A 20182-nucleotide genomic window follows, 5' to 3' on the forward strand; every position below is an offset into this window, starting at 1 on the left:
AATTTAGGTAAATAGGGGGAGTTGGGTATTGCTCTGACTATCTGCTGGTCATTACTGAGAATTGCAGCTTAGTACTTTGCTGTGTACACCTGACCTTCATTAACCACCTTTACCGGGAACTCTAAACTTCTAAATAATGCCTAATCAACCACTTTGATTGGTTATGGCCTTGAAAGCCATCTGTCTGTTTGACTATTCATGCCATGGATTATTTCTCTGTATTGTTTAGACTTTTTTTTGGATTTAGTCTGTCTGTGCTTATCCAGATTGGCTTGTCTGCCATCATTTGGCATTACTCCATTTACATGATCAGTCTTCAGTCTGCTGATTTTGCTACTGATTTCCATGTTCTTTGACCATGGGACGTACAATGGTTTTGCATCTGTCCTGCCAGTTGTTGCTGATATTGGATAACATTATAGTTAACCTGTCCTGTATGGGCAGTCATTCACTCCAGAAAGCTGCAAGGGAGGATGGGATGTGCTGGGTATCCTATCTTACTATGCTGAGCTGCACATGCTCACCATATTTCTTTCTTTAATAAATTGTCCCTTTCTGAACAAAAAGCCCTGCCTGTTCATGCATATTAAAAGTGGAACCTAACTAAGGCCTTATCTTTTAAGGGTTCGGGCATCAAGCTGGAGGTCATAACCCTGGCTCTTAACCCCAACCAACAACTCTGCTCAAGAAGCATGAGCGCCATTAAATGGAGCGAAGTGTGTGAAGAAAGTCAGGGGGTGTTCATCCACTGGAGATCAATACAACTAAAATGGTTCCCCTTCGGGTTGCTATTGTTGCATCCAACTTCCCACCAACTTATTAAAACATGAAGACGTCTTTTTGATTTTTGCTTTTTTTTCAAACACCGTCATCTGATTATCCTTCATGAGAATTCCTATATAAAAATCTTTGTTGGTTAACGTCACACTTATCAGCTTGAAGAGGCTGATTCGTGTCTCTTGTAGATGAAATGTTAATGTACAGTCGGCGCTTCACACCACACAGGCATTATTCTGCTTCTTATTTATTGTGATTTTTATATTAACTTGCAGATTTTTTGTTCTTCTTTTATGTCTTTATTGCCATAAGGTGAATTTCTTCTCTGATGTGCTTCATAATGGCCTCATAATATGCCGGCATAAAATGGCTTGTTTTTGTAACAGATGAAAATTACTCTTGTCGGAAAAATGATGCAAAGCTATAGGAATCATCTAGGTTTTTTTTTCATTTTTAATACTGCTGTGGTCTTTTCTAGGAGTAACTATAGATATCAGGTGATGGTTGTCTGACATGGTTGTTTTTTGGGTGAGATCCTTGATATAGATGGGGGTTGGAGATGTTGCCACGTACTGCCAGGGAAATAATCCATAGGGTTGGGTGAAAGATTTGGTCCCATGACTATTGTTTCAGCCTCTTACGTTCATTCCCATACTCTTTTCTATTCACCTAATTTAATAAACAGCTGTCACTGGTCAGCAATATTTAAAGAGGCATTCCCCCAAAATAGGTAAGTCAATAGAAGGAGCGCCTTTACCTTTTCCACCGCCAGCGCTACCAGAACTCCAATCCATTTTGTAGAAATCCCCCTTCAAATTCTGCAGGTAAACCAACCACAGCATTTCTTTATGTGCAGCTGATCCTCTGAAACCTACAGTTCTACATTATAAGTGAGGATGCCAAAGGTCCCCCCACAATGTGGAGAATGTGAGGATTGCCAGGGGGAGTAATAAGTAAGGACAGTAAATATTCCTAATACTTATCCCCTAAGTACAATCAAACAATCGCCCTTGCGTTGTTTCTTTTACCTTTAAATGGTCAATTCTGGGAGTCATTTTGGGCACTTTGGATCAATCAATCGACTGAGCTATCTGGCATCACTTTTCTAAACCATGGTTTCAAAGTCATAAAGGGCCCCTAACCACACGCACACTTTGCAGCTATAACATCTTCCAGTCTTTTGGAAAGAAGTTCCCCAACATTTTGGAGGGTGCCTGTGGAAATCTGTGCCAGTTAACCAAAATAGCATTTGTGAGGTCAAATACTGGATGGGACCTGGTTCATATTTGGTGATCCAGTTCATCCCATAGGTGCTGAGCAGGATTCAGGTCGGGGTTTTGTGCACATCACACCAGACTGGTCAAACCAGGGCTTTATGGAGCTGATTGTTGCAGGAAAAGGGTCTTCCCAAAAATGTTAAAAGGTCTGGAAGCGCACGATTGTCCAAGATACCTATCAGGCCCGATTAATCAAAGCCGTCCAAGACTAAGGAAGGCAGGAGATGGCTGCAGCCTTTTAGAAAGAAAAGCAGATGTAGGCATTGCTCGTTAATAAAGCGCTCCAAGACCAGGGAATATAGACTATCATAGGTGAACCTGGGTGATTCAGCAAACCTAGAATGGATCTAGCCCAAAATTGAAATCATTTGCCAACTAATAGCAAATGATTTTCCAATCCAATCCGAGTTTGTTGGATTACCCAGGTTCACCAATGATAGTCTATCTTCTCCAGTCTTGGGGAGCTATAATGAATTTGTGTCTATAAAAACCAATTTGGTTGCTTCTATTTACCACGTGCTGGAAAAAGAACAAATTTCAATTAGTCATTCTTAAATGATCCACCTCCAATCCAATTCTCCTTGGCATGATCTTTGAATACATAGTATGGCCCATGTTGCATATTGAAGGAGTTAATTGCCCGACTTTCCTACCGTCTAATTTCTGCTAGAACGTTTCCTAATATCTAATGATCTCTAACCGGGAGTTTCTAAACCATTTAGATGAGAATCTTATCATTTACGAGCTGTATTAAATAGTGCTAATTAAATACATTGGCATTTGGGAAAGCTGTCATCTTCGTTCATGTCCAATTCCTGGGGTGGCAGGTGCCACGCTAAGACCCGAGGTGGAGAAAAAATCGAGATGTTAGTCTCAGGGCTGGCTGATCTCAATTTAGGAAGAGATGATTAGATGTAAGAGACAGCTTGGTCTTCTTGCACTGTCTTCCCCTTACACCGTATTTTTGCAGAAATGTCACAACCTGTTCTTTTTCCCTTTCACCCAGAAGGCAATTACAGTTTTTGTGCCGTGCAGCTATTAACATACTGTGCACGGAAGGGACATAACAAATCTTGCTAAACTTTGCAGAGCAGAAAATAAACTTGGCATATGTTATTCCAAGAGAAATAAGAAACAGGATTTATGGTCATCAGGACTGCTCATGGTAATACAGAAAGTTAATGTTCAAATTCACCTTTATAAAAGTTTGTGGACGACACTGTAAGCTGTGCACACTTTATTGTTATATTTACCATTCTGCCCCTTTTTTTCAAGTTTCATTATATTTTCTTCCATTTGCTCTGTAATGTTAGCACACTGAGATTTATTTTGTAATTACCATTGAATCTGATTGGGGGTCAAATGCTAAATCTGTCAATCCAATCATATTCAGGGTCAAAGGTGTATTGCAAACAAAGAACAATGTTTCCAAACTGATTATTACCTGCCCTATGGGTTCTGTTTAAAAAACAGGGAATCTGACATTCCCTGGTGGGAATCAATTACTGCCATTGAAACACATGGAAAATTCCAAGAAGGGAATGTTTGAGGGAATGTCTGATTACCTGTTTTATAAATTGAGTCCTATGTGATTACTTTAATTATTTACATTTTAGAATTTCCTAATCATTTTGGTCCCTTCTATCTCGGAATCATTGCTAATTTTAATTTAGACTGAATGGTTGATTCATTACATTCTTATTTAGTCAGTTAGGTTGAAAAAGGCACAAGTCCATCAAGTTCAATCACTAGGGAAATCAACGTATCCCAGATAAAAACCCTATGGGCATAGTTGATCCAGATGAAAAACCCCTGGTACAATATACTCCAACAGGCGAAAAAAATCCTTCCTGATGCTATGAGGCAATCGGATGTTCCCTGGATCAGCAGTCTAGCTACCTTCCAGACTTCATCCACAGTACCAGGGCTGAGGGAGGTTAGGGTTTATTTACAGGTGGAACGGGGGGATATGGTTCGGGTGGCCCAGTGAGCAGAGACATCATGTCTGATTTTGTCAATTTTATTTCTAAAGTAGGTGGCAATGTCTTGGGCAGAGACGGTTGTTGTGGGGGGAGCAGGTGTGGGATTTAGAAGGGAGTCAATTTGTTGAGAACAGGTTGCATGGGTTGGAAGCTTGGGAGGAAAAGACAAGCTCCCAAAGCTCCAAGCTCCAAAGCTGTCCAACCCTGACTTGTCTCCCTCAGTCCTGGACAAGGTCTTATGCTGCCTGGCAGCCAACAGTCAATTTAAAAAAGCTTACCCTGATCTCCATAGTTGCAGACACAGATTACAGCAGTGGGGTCTCAGCGCTGGTTCACCAATGCTCTTGAGCTGCAATACACTGTAGCATACCTTAACACAGGGTATGTGTGTTGTGGTTTACTGTGCTGGAAACATACAGTATGCACTAAATTTATGTGCACCAATAAAATCTGCAGTTACAATCATGTTTAAAGCAGAGCAACACAAGGTAATTCACAAACGTGTGGATTGTACTCCACATGCAGCTTCCTGACTGGAGTATGGGTCGTCTAAATGTAATGTAGCCTAAAAGTTTCTAGAATCTGGTGCTTCCATACATTAGAACATTTACACAGACAATAGGAGGGCTAAAGCTGTGATTTTTTTGAGGATGAATTACTTCACAGTGTCTGCAGCCACAGAGGTTGTTGTGGGCAAATTTTAAAGTGCTTCTACTGCTGGTTAAGGACATGTACATACTTTCATGTTTAGAGTCTTTGCATAAATGCCCTTTGAATAAAAATAAAATGCTTGCTATTAACCGTTTATATCAGATTCATTTTTTAATATAACTTTGAGCTGTTACTAAACACTTACTGTCAGCAGTAACATGGGAATGAACAAATGAATAAATATTTCTTATTTCTCTTTGAAGAATATGGTGGAATGGGCTTGGACTTTTCCTACAGTATTGCTATTGCCGAAGAACTTGGAAATATTAATTGTGGAGGGATACCCATGGCCATAGGAGTTCAGTCTGACATGGCTACCCCAGCACTGGCAAGGTAAAGACAAGTTTGTGATTAATTCTAATCCAGAAGTCACGTGACATTGCAGCTTGGTTATCTATATTACAATATGTATGAATATGTTAAAGCTGAATTATCGTCAATCCACTAATTCTGTACAGCCAGTCCTTTGATCCAACAGTGTTGTGAGCACTGTTGATTATATGTTTCATTTTCAGTGAAAAATGTTATAGTTGGCCTTTTGATCCAATTGCATTGTGGAATCTGAATTCCATTGACATGTCCAAAATGTCTAAACCAAGATCTGGGCTCTGTAGAGCTGCCTGATCACTTTCACCTAGATTAGCATGCACAAATTTCCAGACAAAGCCCCCCTCCCCCCACAATAATGTCACTTTTTCACTTTTTTGTTCTCATTCTAATGTCCCTACTGCAGTCATAGTCCAATATCCCTATATTTTAGCCCCCTATTTTACATAGCATACATAACCCCCTATTTTACAGACAAATAGTTAACCTACCAGTTTGTTTATGAAATGTGGGAGGAAAGAGGAGTGCCAGCATGCAACCCACATAAACACAGGGAGAAGGATTGAGGCAGGTGGGCAATTGTCCACCTATATTTTATATTAGACTCATGAAACATAATGGAGACACTTCACCATTTAGATAATAATCACAGAATGTTCTACAAATAGTGGCACATTGGGGAGATTTTATAGGAATTATTTAGCTAGTTTTTATTCAGACCTGTGGCCTAGCAAAGCAAAGTCTTCAGTTTCTTCTGACTTTCTTTGAGACTCTGATGTGTCACGAAACCCAATACCAGGAGCCACAAAGAAAGCTGACATTGGAAGATGGGAATCTATACCTATCAGTAAAGGGTCACTTGGTTGTATTTGCCCCCCCTGAGTTTTGTGAACCAGACAAACAAAACCTCTGCATTTAAGGGAAAGTAAATTATTGGTTCTTTAAATAATTGAAGCCGTTGTTTTGGCTGGTCATCCGTCAGATCGCCGTTGGGCTTTCAGTAAAACAAATCACGACTATGAGTTGGGATTGGTGCCAGGCTCTTGGCCTCTGAAAGTGCCCATCTTTCTAACAATAATTGCCAAAAAGCTTGCCCACAGGAGACGGCTTAAACAGCCGATTGACTAATCTTTTAGCCAAAGTGATTACTTTGTTTCATTAAAGGGATTGCTCGCCCTCTCTGTTGTTGGGGCTATTTAGTGAATTTACAATCCGGCTTATATGGATGTTTTTCTGCGGAGGGCCAAGTCACTGATTGTTCGACCCTACCACGTTGCATTAAAATTTCAGAACTACAGGATGAGAAATATTTTGTTTCTTATTTTGTTTTCAACTTTGTTGCTGAGGTAATAGAAATGTAAAAAAGCAGGCCCTCAAAAAAGTGCTAGGGCATCATGAAGAATTTTCTGATTCCACACAGAATTGTTGGATTGCTGCATTCCTTGGCACACTTTTCCATCCATTGACCCCATGTCAGTACTGTGTTCTGTAGCGATGTACAGGCAGTGGAAGGGGCTGTTTCTGTGAAGATTTGAGTAACGGTGGCCAGGCAGATACATACAAACAAGCCTTTCTCAACCAGGATTCCATAAAAACACTAAGGGTCCACTAGAGCATTGTTCCTTGACCTTTTTAACATGGAGGAACCCTCAAAATATCTTCCAGGTTTCAGGGAACCTCTGCTATAATAACTTTTATCTACAACTCACATTACATTAGTGTGGTGGTCAGTGGGAAGAATTCCTCTTACATTACTGGCCAGTTGGAAGAATACCACCCTTACAGATAGCCAAAAAGATCATTGGTGTCACTTAAACTGACCTGAGAGGCACAAACTGCTCATTGCCCAAGGAACCCCTAGTAACCTCTGTAGGAACCCTAGGATTCCACGGAACACTGGTAAAGAAACCCTACCCTAGAGGTTGCTAGGTGTTCTTGAGTAATTACCAATTTCTGCCTCTTTAATAGGTAATCACTGATCTTTTTTGTAAGGGGGGTATTTTTCCAAATGACAACTAATTTAAGGATCCATCTTCTCTTTCAGTGTAAAGAAGCCATTTTCCCCTCTGACCACCACTGTAAGTGGGTCCTTTTCCTATTGACCACCAATGTAATGTTGTATTTTTCCAATTTCCCATCATGTATGGGGGTCCCTCTCTCTCAATTTAAAGGGGCACTTCTCCCGCTTACTAATACTTTTTTAGGTTTTTTTTTTCCTGATGACCATCATCAAATGGGGGCTTCTCCTATTGACCATGAATATAAGGGGGTCAAATTCCCACCAAACACCCATAGAAGAGGGCACCTATACACTATTCAATGTGATGGAACAATACACTTGTCTGTGTTCCTTATTCTGTCCATTATTAGAAATTGTTTTATTTCATAATCATCACTGAAAAAACAGTTATGTATATCTGACTTCTGTCTATGCTAATGTTCCATTAGCGATAGGCATTTATATGGAATCAGAGAAAGAAAAGGAGAGAGGTTTGTGGCTCACGCTTTGGTTTCAAAAATAATTTGTGTATTAGGTACAAATAATGAAAATACATATATACAATTCAATGACCATTCCTGTTAAGTAGTTCACAGGATATAGTTTAGTTTGGTGCTATACAGATAGGCTTCTAGCAATACAACAAATTCAAGCAGTAAAAAAAGAATATGTAAAAACCCGGTTACAAGCTGTAAAAGATCCGACGCGTTTCGCCACAGATCGGCTTCTTTAGGGATATGGTAATATACAAGCTTTGCCGTTTGTATTATTGGTGAAAGCAGATCAAGACATAAGGGTGCAAGGATGAGGTTAGTGATATGTAGAAAGATTTGTTTGTAGTGGTAACTGTATCCTCAGTTAAAGACACGTATGGGAGCGTGTATACAATTATAGAATCAATGTGGTAAAAGGTAGATTTGATCCCAGGAGAGATAAGTAATATCATACAATTCTGCTGTGGTGTAATAGAAAGCACGGACAGGACTGAGCCTTACTTTTCCTGAGCCCGGGAATGGACTGGTATTTCAAAGATTGTTGTAGGAAGCATGCAAAGGTACAGTTTTCTTAAAACAAGCTTGAAAGTCCAAGGGGGTTCCCAGGCTGTTTGTATACACATGTGGCCACTCTTAAGGACGTTCTGAACGCTGACTTATACAGGAGCATTTATCCCCTTTGGACTACTGTGAGAGGTGGCTCAACCCTATTGATATACTAGTAAGGGGAATAACCACCTTCTGTTATATAGTTGATTATAGCTTTAACATTACCAGGGTTTCCCCGAGACTTCAGAAGTTTTTGATAAGTTCCTCCATATTAATCGTTCACATCTTCTTTTGCAGGTCTGCTCTTTTAATTTCTTTCTTTTAACTGGACGATAGATTTTACCTATACTAGTCCCATTCTAGACGGAAGGTTCAATTGTTTTTTGTTGGATTAGAGAAGGGTAGGATGCTTTGGCAAGATTTTGATGCTGTCTATGTTGGGTAGATTATTCCTCACTTCCTAACAGGATGGAAAGTTATGGGAAATGTCTTCAACACATAGCCCAAAACAATATGGAACCGACATGAACAAGTTAGACAAAGCTACGTAAGAGGGTAATACAAACTAGACAGATTGAACAGTTTGGTGACTGTCAATAAAATGTTGGAAGCCTCCATCCCTGCTGCATACAAGAACCAGAATCCATTCCCAACCAAAGTTTGGTTTGCATACAGAGTTTGGATAATTACACACAACTTACATTAAGGCAAACTTTCTGACTTTCTTAGAGCTGCATTAGTCACTCATGTTTCTTTTTATTGCCTTAAATTCATCTTGATAATCCACATCCTACACCTCCATTAATGTATTGTGTAAAAAATATATTTTTGCCTAACTGAATTGCTCATTAGCAATTCAATGCCATCAATTATCATCTCTCCAAATATCAAAGTACTTTCTTAGAGTCCACACACAATGCTATTATGCAAAACTGAACAACTTGCAATCCAATTTTAAATTTCCATTTAGATACATTGTTAGATGATGTTCCCTGGCAGCCATATTCCTTGTCCCCATCAATGTAGCAATATGCTCCAAGAAAATTGCACCCCTACAATATCTGGAGGAGCGCTAGGGTTTCATGGAACCTTGGAAACACTGCTCTAGTGGTTGCTAGGTGTTTTTAAGTAAATATTAATTTTTGCCTCTCTTATAAGTAACCACTGATCATTTTGCTTATCTTTAAGGGGGTCAACTTCCCGAGATTGACTAATTTAAAGAACTTATTTAAATTCTTTTAGACCACCAGTATAAAGAAGCGCCTTTCCCTCTAGCAGTGTAAAGGAGCCCTTTACCACTGAACACTACGGTAAGGGGGTCCTTCTCCTATTGACCATCAAGTATTGTTTGACTGAGAGGGGTCCCAGGCCCTCATGCAGCAAAAAACTTTGATGCCCCCTATGTCCACCCTTGCTAGTAGCAGAGAACTAATCCTGTGCATGATATTATATATCTATAGTGATTATTTTTATATTTGAATCTCTGTTCTTATCCTTTTATTAGTCATTAAAAATATTTTGAACCTAAAAGGAGCCTTATCAGTTGGCATGACTCATGTGGAGTGGGCTTTAGGTATAAATCTGGGATTAAAGTCCACAAAAAACATTTAAACCTGAAAAGAAGATATCCAAAATTAGATCATGTGACCCAACAAATATTCATTTTTCCTTTTTTGGTCAGCCTGACACAGTGATTTCTCCCTCCTAGAAAGTTTCATCTTCAAAACTTTCCTTCTTGTAATGACTCGCGTTTATTACAAGTTTCAGCATGCCGAGTGAACTTTGTTGATACAAATGGCATAATAGAGTTTCGTTAATCTGCTTGAAAAATGGAAACACAAAATAATGGCACTGTTCATGGGAGCATCGCTGTTAATTCACACACCTTAAAGGATCTGCAAATGTGAAAATAAATTGAAGATGTTTGAAGGAGATACACCGCAAAATGACATTCGCCATCCCGCCATCGAAATGTGCCGTCTCAGCTCGCATTAAAAAAAAAAAGGCAGACCATTCTAATTCTCTAATTTAGACGTTATCCGCGTCTTCTCCTATTTTAAAGGTCAAATCTGCAGTGTGATTTGCATAATGTCGTTGACACTGCAGACTAAGTGAAAATTACTTTTTTTTATTCGATTTTCATTTATGTAAAAAAATGTGAAGACATGTCTCGTTTATAACTTAATACTTACTTCTTGCCTAACTGGTAAAGGCGGACGGTAATCTCAGTTTTGCTTGTATATATTTAAAAAAAAAAAAAAGAAGAGAAATCATTTTTTGGATGCGGTGTAGCTGCTGATATTCCTGATAATAAATTGCTGTCATCCTCTATACAACATATTAAAATGTAAATCTATATGACGGTGAGAAGATTGCACTTAAATCACAGGTCAGCAAAATGTCAGAATTCGTTATATCTAGGCATGTTCCTGGTCTACAATTGAAAAGTGTTGGCCTGTAACGTATGGTCCAATTTACACACAGAAAAAAAAGTGCAAAAACCCCTAATTGTTAGCTCCTATCTTTCGGCAATCTTGCCAGTCACATGACGATGCTGGTCGTGGTCATGTGACCAGTCATGAAATCATAAGGTTCATTACTTCAAAGTCCTATCTTGCTACATCAGGGCAGCACAATGGCTTAGAAGTTAGCACTCTGAACTTTTCAGTGTTAGGTCCCTGGTTCAAATCTCGGCCAGGACACTATCTGCATGGAGTTTGCAGGTTCTCCCCGTGTTTGCGGGGGTTTCCTCCACATTCTAAAAACATGCAGTTAGATCAATTGGCTTTCACCCAAAATTGTCCTTAGACTGTATGAAAGACATTAAACTAAGGTAGGGACATTAGAATGTGAGCCACTTTGAGGGACAGCTAGTGGCATGACTATGGACTTTGTAAAGCACTGCATAATATGTTGGCACCGTATAAATATTGTATAATTATAATAATAAAAGCCATTCGAAAAGTGGGTTTGGCCAAATTGTGCAGTGATATTGAAAAAAATAACTTGGGCCTATCCTTCTCTTTTGGAAATGTGCATAACATAACCCCTGCACTCGATGTGTTACATACATCTGACCACTTCACTATGTACAATACATACACTTCTGTAAAACAGACCTACGTTAAAGCTGCCCTAAACTAAATTTTTTACCTTACATAAAAGGGTAAACCCCTCTCCTTTCTGTCTTGACAGCGGCGGGGATCAAGACTGAATAGGAGTAGTCAGAAGCCTCCCGGGATGCGTAACGTATGTATACCAGGAGGCTTCTGGCTGATCCTTTTGCGCATGCCCATTCTCAGGCATGCACAGAAGGAGCCCTTTCTATTGTGAAAAAAATGCAGATCTTGAACATAAGCAGTGAGATCGGCACTCTTTTTTCTTTTTCTCCCCATTACCCCTCTACATTGCTTGATTTCACGCCTGCACAGAGAGATCAGGTGACCTACGCAGAAAGAAGAAGAAGGTCAAAGAAGATGGTGGAGCTTGATGCTTCCTCCATGCCAGAATGAAGGAGGATACTGGGAGAACGTGAGGTCTGATCCAGGAAACCTCCGGATGAATCTGAAAGATTTGGGCAGGGTCTTCTCCTCCTCCTGTGTAATTCTTTGTATCTGTCATTTACAACCTCTATTTAATGTACAGCACTGTTTGTTATGTTGGCGCTATCTAACCCTCTCCTGAAGAAGCCAATAAGGCGAAACACGTCGGAAACAAGACATTACTTATTTGAAACAATGTATAGCCCTTACGAAAGTACATGACAAATCTGCTATATGATTGTAACACCACATAACCAATTATCCTGTAATTTCCATGATGAGTTATAAGTAAACTATATGTGATTATGCCACAAAAGCCTCCCTTTTTTCTTTTCTCTTCTCTCTCTTCAAACTTTAATATAAGAATAAGAATAATTTAGGTTGTTCGAATACCATGGGGTACTTCGCCTAGCTTAGTGAATGTGGTGAAAAGTCATGTTGCAAGGAATAAAATAACAGGGTTTTTCCCTGCACATGATTGGATGGTTTAAGTTAGCAGAGCTTCATCTGATTTACTAAACTAAATGACTTATCTATTACTAGCAAACTTTACTAAGTGAACATCCTATATTCCTGAGTAAGTAAATCAACACAATTGTGTACAACACAGAACTTGTGAAGGCAATATAGACTAGCTAAACATAAGTGTTGATGCATTAGAAAATATTAATAATTGTTAAATATTATTAAACAGTATATATATAGCACCAACATACCAAGAAGCACTGTACAATAAATAGGGGTTGCACAGATACAAACAATGGCAAAGAAGGAGGATAGGACTCTGCCCAGAAAAGCTTACAATCTAAGAGTTGTTTTGAGTTTTGCCATCTTGGGGAAAATAGTAAAAATCCTAAACAAAACTTCTAATCAATAAAGAGTAATCCAGGATTGTATACCCACACATATTTCTGTAACAATCATTTAAGTACAGCTACTCTTTTTTTGTCCCTCATGCTGTTAATTAGGACATTTCTAGATTTTGAATACTTAGTCTTGGAATGGACTGTATAAGCCTTGTTAAAGCTGATTTTCCTTCCTATGTTACAGATTTGGCAGTGACGAGCTGAAACGCCAATTCCTGGCACCGACAATAGCTGGAGATGTGGTGGCATGCCTGGGGGTCAGTGAAGCTGGAGCTGGATCTGATGTGGCAAGTAAGTGATACTGAAGTTCTGAAAATGTGAATTGCACTAGATGTACTTGGGTACACATTTTCACAGTACGGTCTTCCTGTTGTGTTTACACTGCAATTAGATGCTTTATTTTATCTTTTCTATACATCAAAACTATGTGAGCCTAAGCCTTTCTAGTACTTATTTTTTAGAACAGTATAATGTGAGGAAACACTTGAATTATCTCTCAGGTCTTCAGGGAACCCTTGATATAATTACTATATCCACAGCTCACAGTACATTAGTGTGGTGGTCAGTAGGAAGAATGCCTCTTAATTTGCAGGCCATTGGGAAGAATGTCACCCTTATGGATAGCCAAAAAGATCATTGGTGTCACTTAAACTGACCTGAGAGGCAGAAACTGCCTAGTGCTCAAGGAACCCCTAACAACCTCTGGTGTAAGATGGTTGAGAAATGTTTATAAGCAATGATGGTGTGACACATCTATAGATGCAGGGTAAATGCTACTTACAATTTCACTTTAAAAGCAAATAATGCATTCTTCCATTGTGTATTGCTATAAAGGTGCGTGCAAATTGTCCTTGAGGGCATTTGGAACACAATTCTGTCAATATCTGACTGTTTCCAACCATCACTTAAATGTGTCATTGACTGATTTACCGCTGACATTTACAGTACATGCAATGGCAATGTCACTGTAAATTCTGCTGATCCTTTGGTTTTCTTACGTCTTGTTGAATATTTACATATTTTATATGTGCAATTAGGAGAACCGGGGCATAACCACAGAAAGGGCATTATTATAAAAGTAATTATATATCCTGCAACAATTACATTAGGCTAAGAATAATTGATGTTGAAGAAAGGGAAGCAGTGATTACTGTGCATTTGTAAGTGTTTTCTTTGAAAAACCCAATGGTGGGCTCAGCTCTTCAATCATCCTTCTGCATCATGGAAGTCCCCATGCTGCATGTTGTTCTTTTTTTATACTTGCCTATCAAATTTGAGGATGTCAGCACTGCTCTTTGCCTAAATACATTTTAAATGAAGGGTGACAATATGTAATCATATCAGGCAGCTGGGCCATGATGCTCCTTATTCAAACCAAGTCCTCAGTCTTCCAGGTTAAAAAGCTCTCCAAGACTGGAGAAGATAGACTTTCACCCAGGTTCACCCATTATAGTCTATCTTCTCCAGTCTTGGAGAGCTTTAATAAATCAGACCCCAGTGTTGGCTGGCACAGTCACTAGAAATTAGCTGTTGTAGTCTATGGCACTACTCTAAACAACTGTGATATTGCTCCAAGAGCCAAGCCACTGCAATAGAATCGAACATTTTAAATCTTTCCTGCAGTTTAAACAAAAATCATAAGTACAGCCTGAATATATTACAGTAAGAATTCAGGAGGTTTCAACTAGACTTTAAAGTGAAACTATGAGTAAAATAAAGATCCATATACTACAGTTTGCTGGTGCCATTGGCACACAATTTTTTGTTTTTTCAATCTCCCCTCCTCCAGAACAGTTTTATTACCCATTGAATTTAATAAAATGTATACAAGGATTGGCCCGAAACCTTTTCACATGAAAAACTTATTTCCCATTTAAAGTCAATTTTCCATTTAATTCTTTGAAACAAGACTGGAGAAGATAGACTATAATGACTTAATCTGGATGATAGTCTATCTTCTCCAGTCTTGTAGAGCTTTGATGAATTGGACCCTATGCCTTATTCACAACAAAATCCACATTCACTGTTTCTTTTCTTACAAGCCCTGATGAAGAAGGTAAAGCTTGACCCCTGAAACATGTTGGGTTCATTTTTTTTAACTCCAAAAAAACTTGTATCTGGAATATAATATCACAGTGTGGCCCTTCACTATTAGACTTACTCATTTGAGTCAAAGCCCAAGGTGAACCTGAGAATTCTTTGATGTGCAAAGCAAACAATTCAATGTCCAAACAACTTATATATTTTTACACAATAATTAGAAAAATTGAGGCATCCCGAGTCATTCAGGCAATTCCTTAAGCATGTTACAATCATGAACATCATACTCTCAATGAACAATTACATTATGCATTCTTATTTTAGAATCTTGTCAACTAGATTTTAAGAATTCCACCAGTTTCTGAGAGATTAAAACTCCCCATAATTCTGATTCTCTGGCAGGCAGTTTGTGCTCCCATCTATGCTATCAGTTGGTATCAATCATCTCTGCAGCAGCCACCAAATAAATATCATTTGAAGAAGCATTTAAAAAGACATTTGCAGTGCTGAAGATTTTTTGTTTCATTATTATTATTATTAAGTGACTGGCAAGTGTCACAATTCGTCATATGGAGTGGGTTTAGAGTGCCAGGTAGAAAAATGTTTTAATTAAACGTTGTCACTCATCATGCCAGTCTCTGCATCGGAAAGTCATTTACTTGCAAATTGACAAAAAGGATGATGAAGAGTAGTTTTGTTCAGTTGCAGAATGGAGGATTAGGAAGTGTACATAGAATATGTTATAATGACAAGGTTCGCCTTTTGGATTACAAAAGGGATGTAAGCTTTTAAAAGTGAATTAAACTCTATTTAAAGTCCAACTATAATATGAAGAAAAGTTTTCCAAAATATCAGCAAATATCAAACAAATATCTCTTTTGTTATTTTCTCTCTATACCACAATGTGGAACATTGGTTTTGTTTAAATGAGTTAAAGGAAATACATGAACTGCGATTTTCCGTACATTATGGTGCTTGGCAGAAGGGGAGGCAATTAAGATGTTTTATAGTTAGGGAGAAAATCACTTTGTTTCATTTCCAAACTGCACCCTGGCCTATCCAACCAACACAATGGCTGCCAACCATTCTACAAATTCCTACCAATTATTCCTCACTCTGCCAAGTATACCTTCTAACCTGCTAAATGATATCAATATAATATTAAATATTACTATGAAGTGAAAATAGTTCTAAATATTGCTATATAATTATACAAGAGATCAATGGAACATAGACATTCTCTGTTTTAAAACAGCAAGTAGTAGGAGATTAGTCTACATAATAATCTTTCTTTTATCTTTGTGTTTTGGATGGAAGTAACATTTTGCAGGTCTTGCACGATAGTAAATGTGCCGATTGAAGTGAAGTACTTCGAAAACCAGACCAGTGATAATGTCACAATTACTAAAGAAAGGAGACTGAGGAGAGTTCTTCTTCCTGCTTGCAGCAGACTGATAGCATCATCTCATTCAAGTTACTCGCCTGCAGATCAAAGGCTGTTTTTATGATAAAAGGTGGAAAAATACAGAAAACTATACAGCATATGCTACATTTAAAATGTATTGTTATAGAATTGCAAAGCTAAATAAAACTTGCTCCAGGGCTGTCAACATCGTCCTAACTTCACTATCCAGGGAGTCACTGGCCTGGAATACATGCAGGCTGGATGTTCACAAATTATAGTTTTTAATGGAAGGTCAAACAGCTTCCACTTTTTCTGGTATTACAGATTCTCTTTCAGGCTTTTACTAAAAACATTGATAGCTGAAGACAATGATGACTAATTCAGAGGTTCACTGTAGTGGTTTTGCAGCTTATTTTGCCTTTGCCCTACTTAAGTAAAGTTTAGTGTAGGATATGATTACACAAATGTTAGTTTGCTTCTAGACTGTTACTCACAGTATTCTGCAATGAAATTAAATATTTTATCCAGCAAGAGACCTCAGATTGTATTTATAAAAATGATCAATATCCTGGAACCTCTCTGCCTTCTCCTCGGTGTGCAGCTCCTAGGAACCCAATCTTTTCTTCTGTGTGTGCAACCTCAGGGACCCCAATCTCTTCTTCCCTGTGTGCAACCTCTCGAACCTATCACCTCTCTCCTCTGTATGCAACCTCTGGGACCTCTCTCCTCTTTGTACAGCTTCTGGGACCTCTCTGCTCTCGCCTCTGTGTGCAACCTCTGGGACTTCTTACCCTCTATTCTGCGTATAGCTCCTGAAACCTCTCACCCCTCTCCTCTGTGTACAGCTCCATGTTTCAGATTGCATTGTTGGACCTGTTCCCTTTTTGCATTCTGCATTTGCTCTCTGCATTCGTCATTTTTCCATATTTACAATCTATTTTAATAAATGATATTGCCTAAGAAAATGTGTGCTCCATCAGATTTATGCAAAGGGAATTAAAACAAAAACTGCTTTTGTTTAATGGTATAGGATGTTTATTATAAAAACAGGTTCACTTCACGTAGTAAAGCTGGTCTATAGGGGTAAGAAATCGCCAAAGAATATGGCCTAATGTAACAGCTTCCTTTTTTCATCCCTAGGTATTAAGACCATGGCAGTGAGAAAGGGAGATGATTATATTATTAACGGCAGCAAGATGTGGATAACAAATGGATGCCAAGCTGACTGGATGTGCCTCCTCACCAACACCAGCACTGGACCTTCACACAAAAACAAGTCACTTATTTGTCTCCCTATGAAGACACCTGGTAAGTTAACAGCTTGAAACAATTACTTAGCATAGGTACAGCTTTTTTTCTGCACTGAACAAAACAAACGTATTGCTGTGGGTAGAACTTAGGAGTGCACCAAAGAATGCACTCACATGCAAAACACTTGAGCTATCCAGGAATTGAACCTCTTTCCGTACTTCAAAGCATGCAGTAATGTGTGTTTCAGATGTGCATTATAGCATACATTTATGTATGTTTTAAACACATTATGAAAACTGAGAAAGTAATGTTCAGAGTAGAGCTGTGGAAAAAAAACTGTCACCATTTCAAAAGCAAGAAGATCTCTGCAAAGAAAGCACATAATATTTTTCCGTCCCATTGGCCACACTGGTGAACTCCACTGAGAATCTAAGACATCTCTAGCCCCAGAGCCTTTTTGTGTGCTGACAGTTCCTGTTGCACGTATTGGTTCATTCTGATATCCCCTACGTCATTAATGTGTCCTTCAGTGAGCTGGGGTAAGGAAGCAAAGCCCTGCTGTTACCATAATGTTCATCGTAAGGCAATAATGGGCAAAGTTCAGCTGAAGGGAGACCACAGGCAATACTGGTACATAGTTATGTGCCCTCTGGGTACAACGTTTCTGGTTCAGAAATATTTAGTTTTAATTTATTATATTTGTGTGGTCATCATTACAAACCATTTGAATTTTTCTCATTCTGTAGATTTACCTTGAGATTGACTTTTAAGCTTGGGAATCAGTGGGCACAGTCAACTTACTGCTCAACTCTAGATTGGGTAGAACCCATTCTTCCATTGGAGAACCACCAACCTTCCTAAATGTTTTCCTCTCACACACATATTTATATATTCTTAATTTTTTTGTATTTTTTTTATCAGTCTTTGGTCCCATCTCTCAGTACAGATACCCAATGGAGATAAACATCAGTACGACCCCCATTGACAGGCATCAATACAGACCACCATTGACAGACATCAGTGCAGACCTCCAAGCATACTTCAGTCCAGACTCATTGACACATTGACAGATGTTAAGACAAATTCCTAGGTATAGACCCCCAGACAGACCTCAGTACAGACCTTCAGTAAAAGATGTCAGTACAGACCCCTGGTGAAAGACCTCCAGTGCAGTGCTTGAGGCGGGGACATAAAGTGCTCCCTCTGATCGGATCTTGACCTTTTACACATGCATTGCATATATTGTTGTATCAATCTATTAATTGTAACAAAAGGGGAAGGCCCAGCTTCAAAATTTGTATAGGTACAATATCATAAAAGTATAGCAGGGTTATCTGTTAATTGGCTATATTTAGGAACCTCAACACCTCCTTGTTTTAAAATATCCTGCTTCCTCACTAAACCTTGTAAAACTTTTGTAATTGTATGAATCAGTTCCTCACCACAATTGTCTAATTGTAGCATCTGAAACATTTTCCTGTAGGAAAGGCCATTTTTAAAATTCAAATTCTGGAGTTTGCCATGGGAAATTTTATTGTTCCTAAGCTTAGTCACTCTTACTAACTGTAATTCCATATTTTCTCTGGCTTACTTTTTGTCTTAAGGCCAAGTAGAGGAACCAGACATGTGGTTGTCTCTGTTATACCGCTTTTCTTTCAGTGATTCCTGAGAAACATTTATGGACAGTGCAGCTTTTGTGTAGGTGACCTTGTACAGAATACACAATTGCTGTTCTTATTGTCTCGTATTGTTCTCGTCCTATCAATGATCAGTACGTAAAGTGTTCTCTGCTAAGTTGATGATTCATATTTGTAGACTGACTATATACTGTCTCACCTGCCCATTACATGAGTAACTGTCCAAGGTGATTTGAGTTCACTGCATCTCATCTCATCCCAGTTCTAAATGTAATTGTACTATGCATTTGATAAACAAGGCATTGCAGAGTTTCTGTATGCTTAGTGTCAGCCATTTTTCCACAATCCATCAATTTATAGATCACGATCAGAACTTCAGGATTCTCTTGAGAATCTGTTTGCAAAATGTACAAATCACACGTAGCTCTGATTTCATCATCACACGCAAGTTAGATGAAAAGCAACTGTATCTGTAAAAAAAACACTATTTTACTGTCATGTGAAAATGTTGCAAAATCTGGTGCTATGTGGGGCCACTTCTCCTTAGCATGTGACAGCTTGCAGGGCTGGGAGTAAGATTATATTTTTCTTGTCAGTGATCCTAAAGCACAATTTATCAGCCTTAAGGGTCTAATTCACATCTATGCCAGGATTTTTTTTTAACTTGATTTGTAATAAATGGTACATGCAATACCAAACACTGTGGTGTGAAGCATCACGGGTCAGCCAGCTAGGTGCATCACAACATACCAAAGCTTGTTATAAGCATTACCATGTATTGCTGCACTACATACATTACTGTTCAAATCTGAACCTGGCCTGAAAACCATAGAAATGTTTTTGTTTAGACCAAAGCCCTTACCATTCTTTCATCCTATATTACCCTTCTTAAGCTTGTTGCACCTTCCTTGGTTTGTTCACTTTTCAATTTGTGGCATTCTCCTGGTTCATTCACCCTTCCCTTTATTCCATCCATCTTGCACCTTTCACTGTTATGGCCTTCTGGCTTTATCCTCTTCATTTTGTTAAATGTTACTCGCCTTACCCACTTTTCACTTTGTTGAGTCTGTCTGGCTTTATCTACTCATTTCTTTGTTGCATTCTTCTGACCTCATTCACTTTTAATTTTGTTGCAACTTCTTGGTTTCATCCGCTTTTCATTTTAATGTGTTCTTTGGCCACATTTCACTTTTTTTCATCTACCTAACTTTATTCACTTTCCACTTAGATGCCCTAATCAACGTTTTACTTTGTTGCATCCTCTGCCCTCCATCTACTGTTCACTTATTCACATTTTATTTTTTCATCTGCCTAACTTAATCCAT

The 20182-nt window shown here is 38.6% G+C and overlaps 1 protein-coding gene across 1 annotated transcript in view; it reads left to right on the top strand.

Annotated features, from left to right (window-relative positions):
* LOC140331668 (probable acyl-CoA dehydrogenase 6) overlaps window positions 1–20182 on the top strand; it is a 61607-nt gene that overhangs the window by 27240 nt on the left and 14185 nt on the right. Inside the window, exons 4-6 of the mRNA XM_072412877.1 lie at window positions 4951–5080; window positions 12709–12815; window positions 17110–17277. Coding sequence (XP_072268978.1) covers window positions 4951–5080; window positions 12709–12815; window positions 17110–17277 — 405 coding nt within the window. The remainder of the gene's footprint in view (window positions 1–4950; window positions 5081–12708; window positions 12816–17109; window positions 17278–20182) is intronic.

Source organism: Pyxicephalus adspersus, chromosome 5, assembly GCF_032062135.1.
Source record: "Pyxicephalus adspersus chromosome 5, UCB_Pads_2.0, whole genome shotgun sequence".
Lineage (NCBI taxonomy): Eukaryota > Metazoa > Chordata > Amphibia > Anura > Pyxicephalidae > Pyxicephalus > Pyxicephalus adspersus.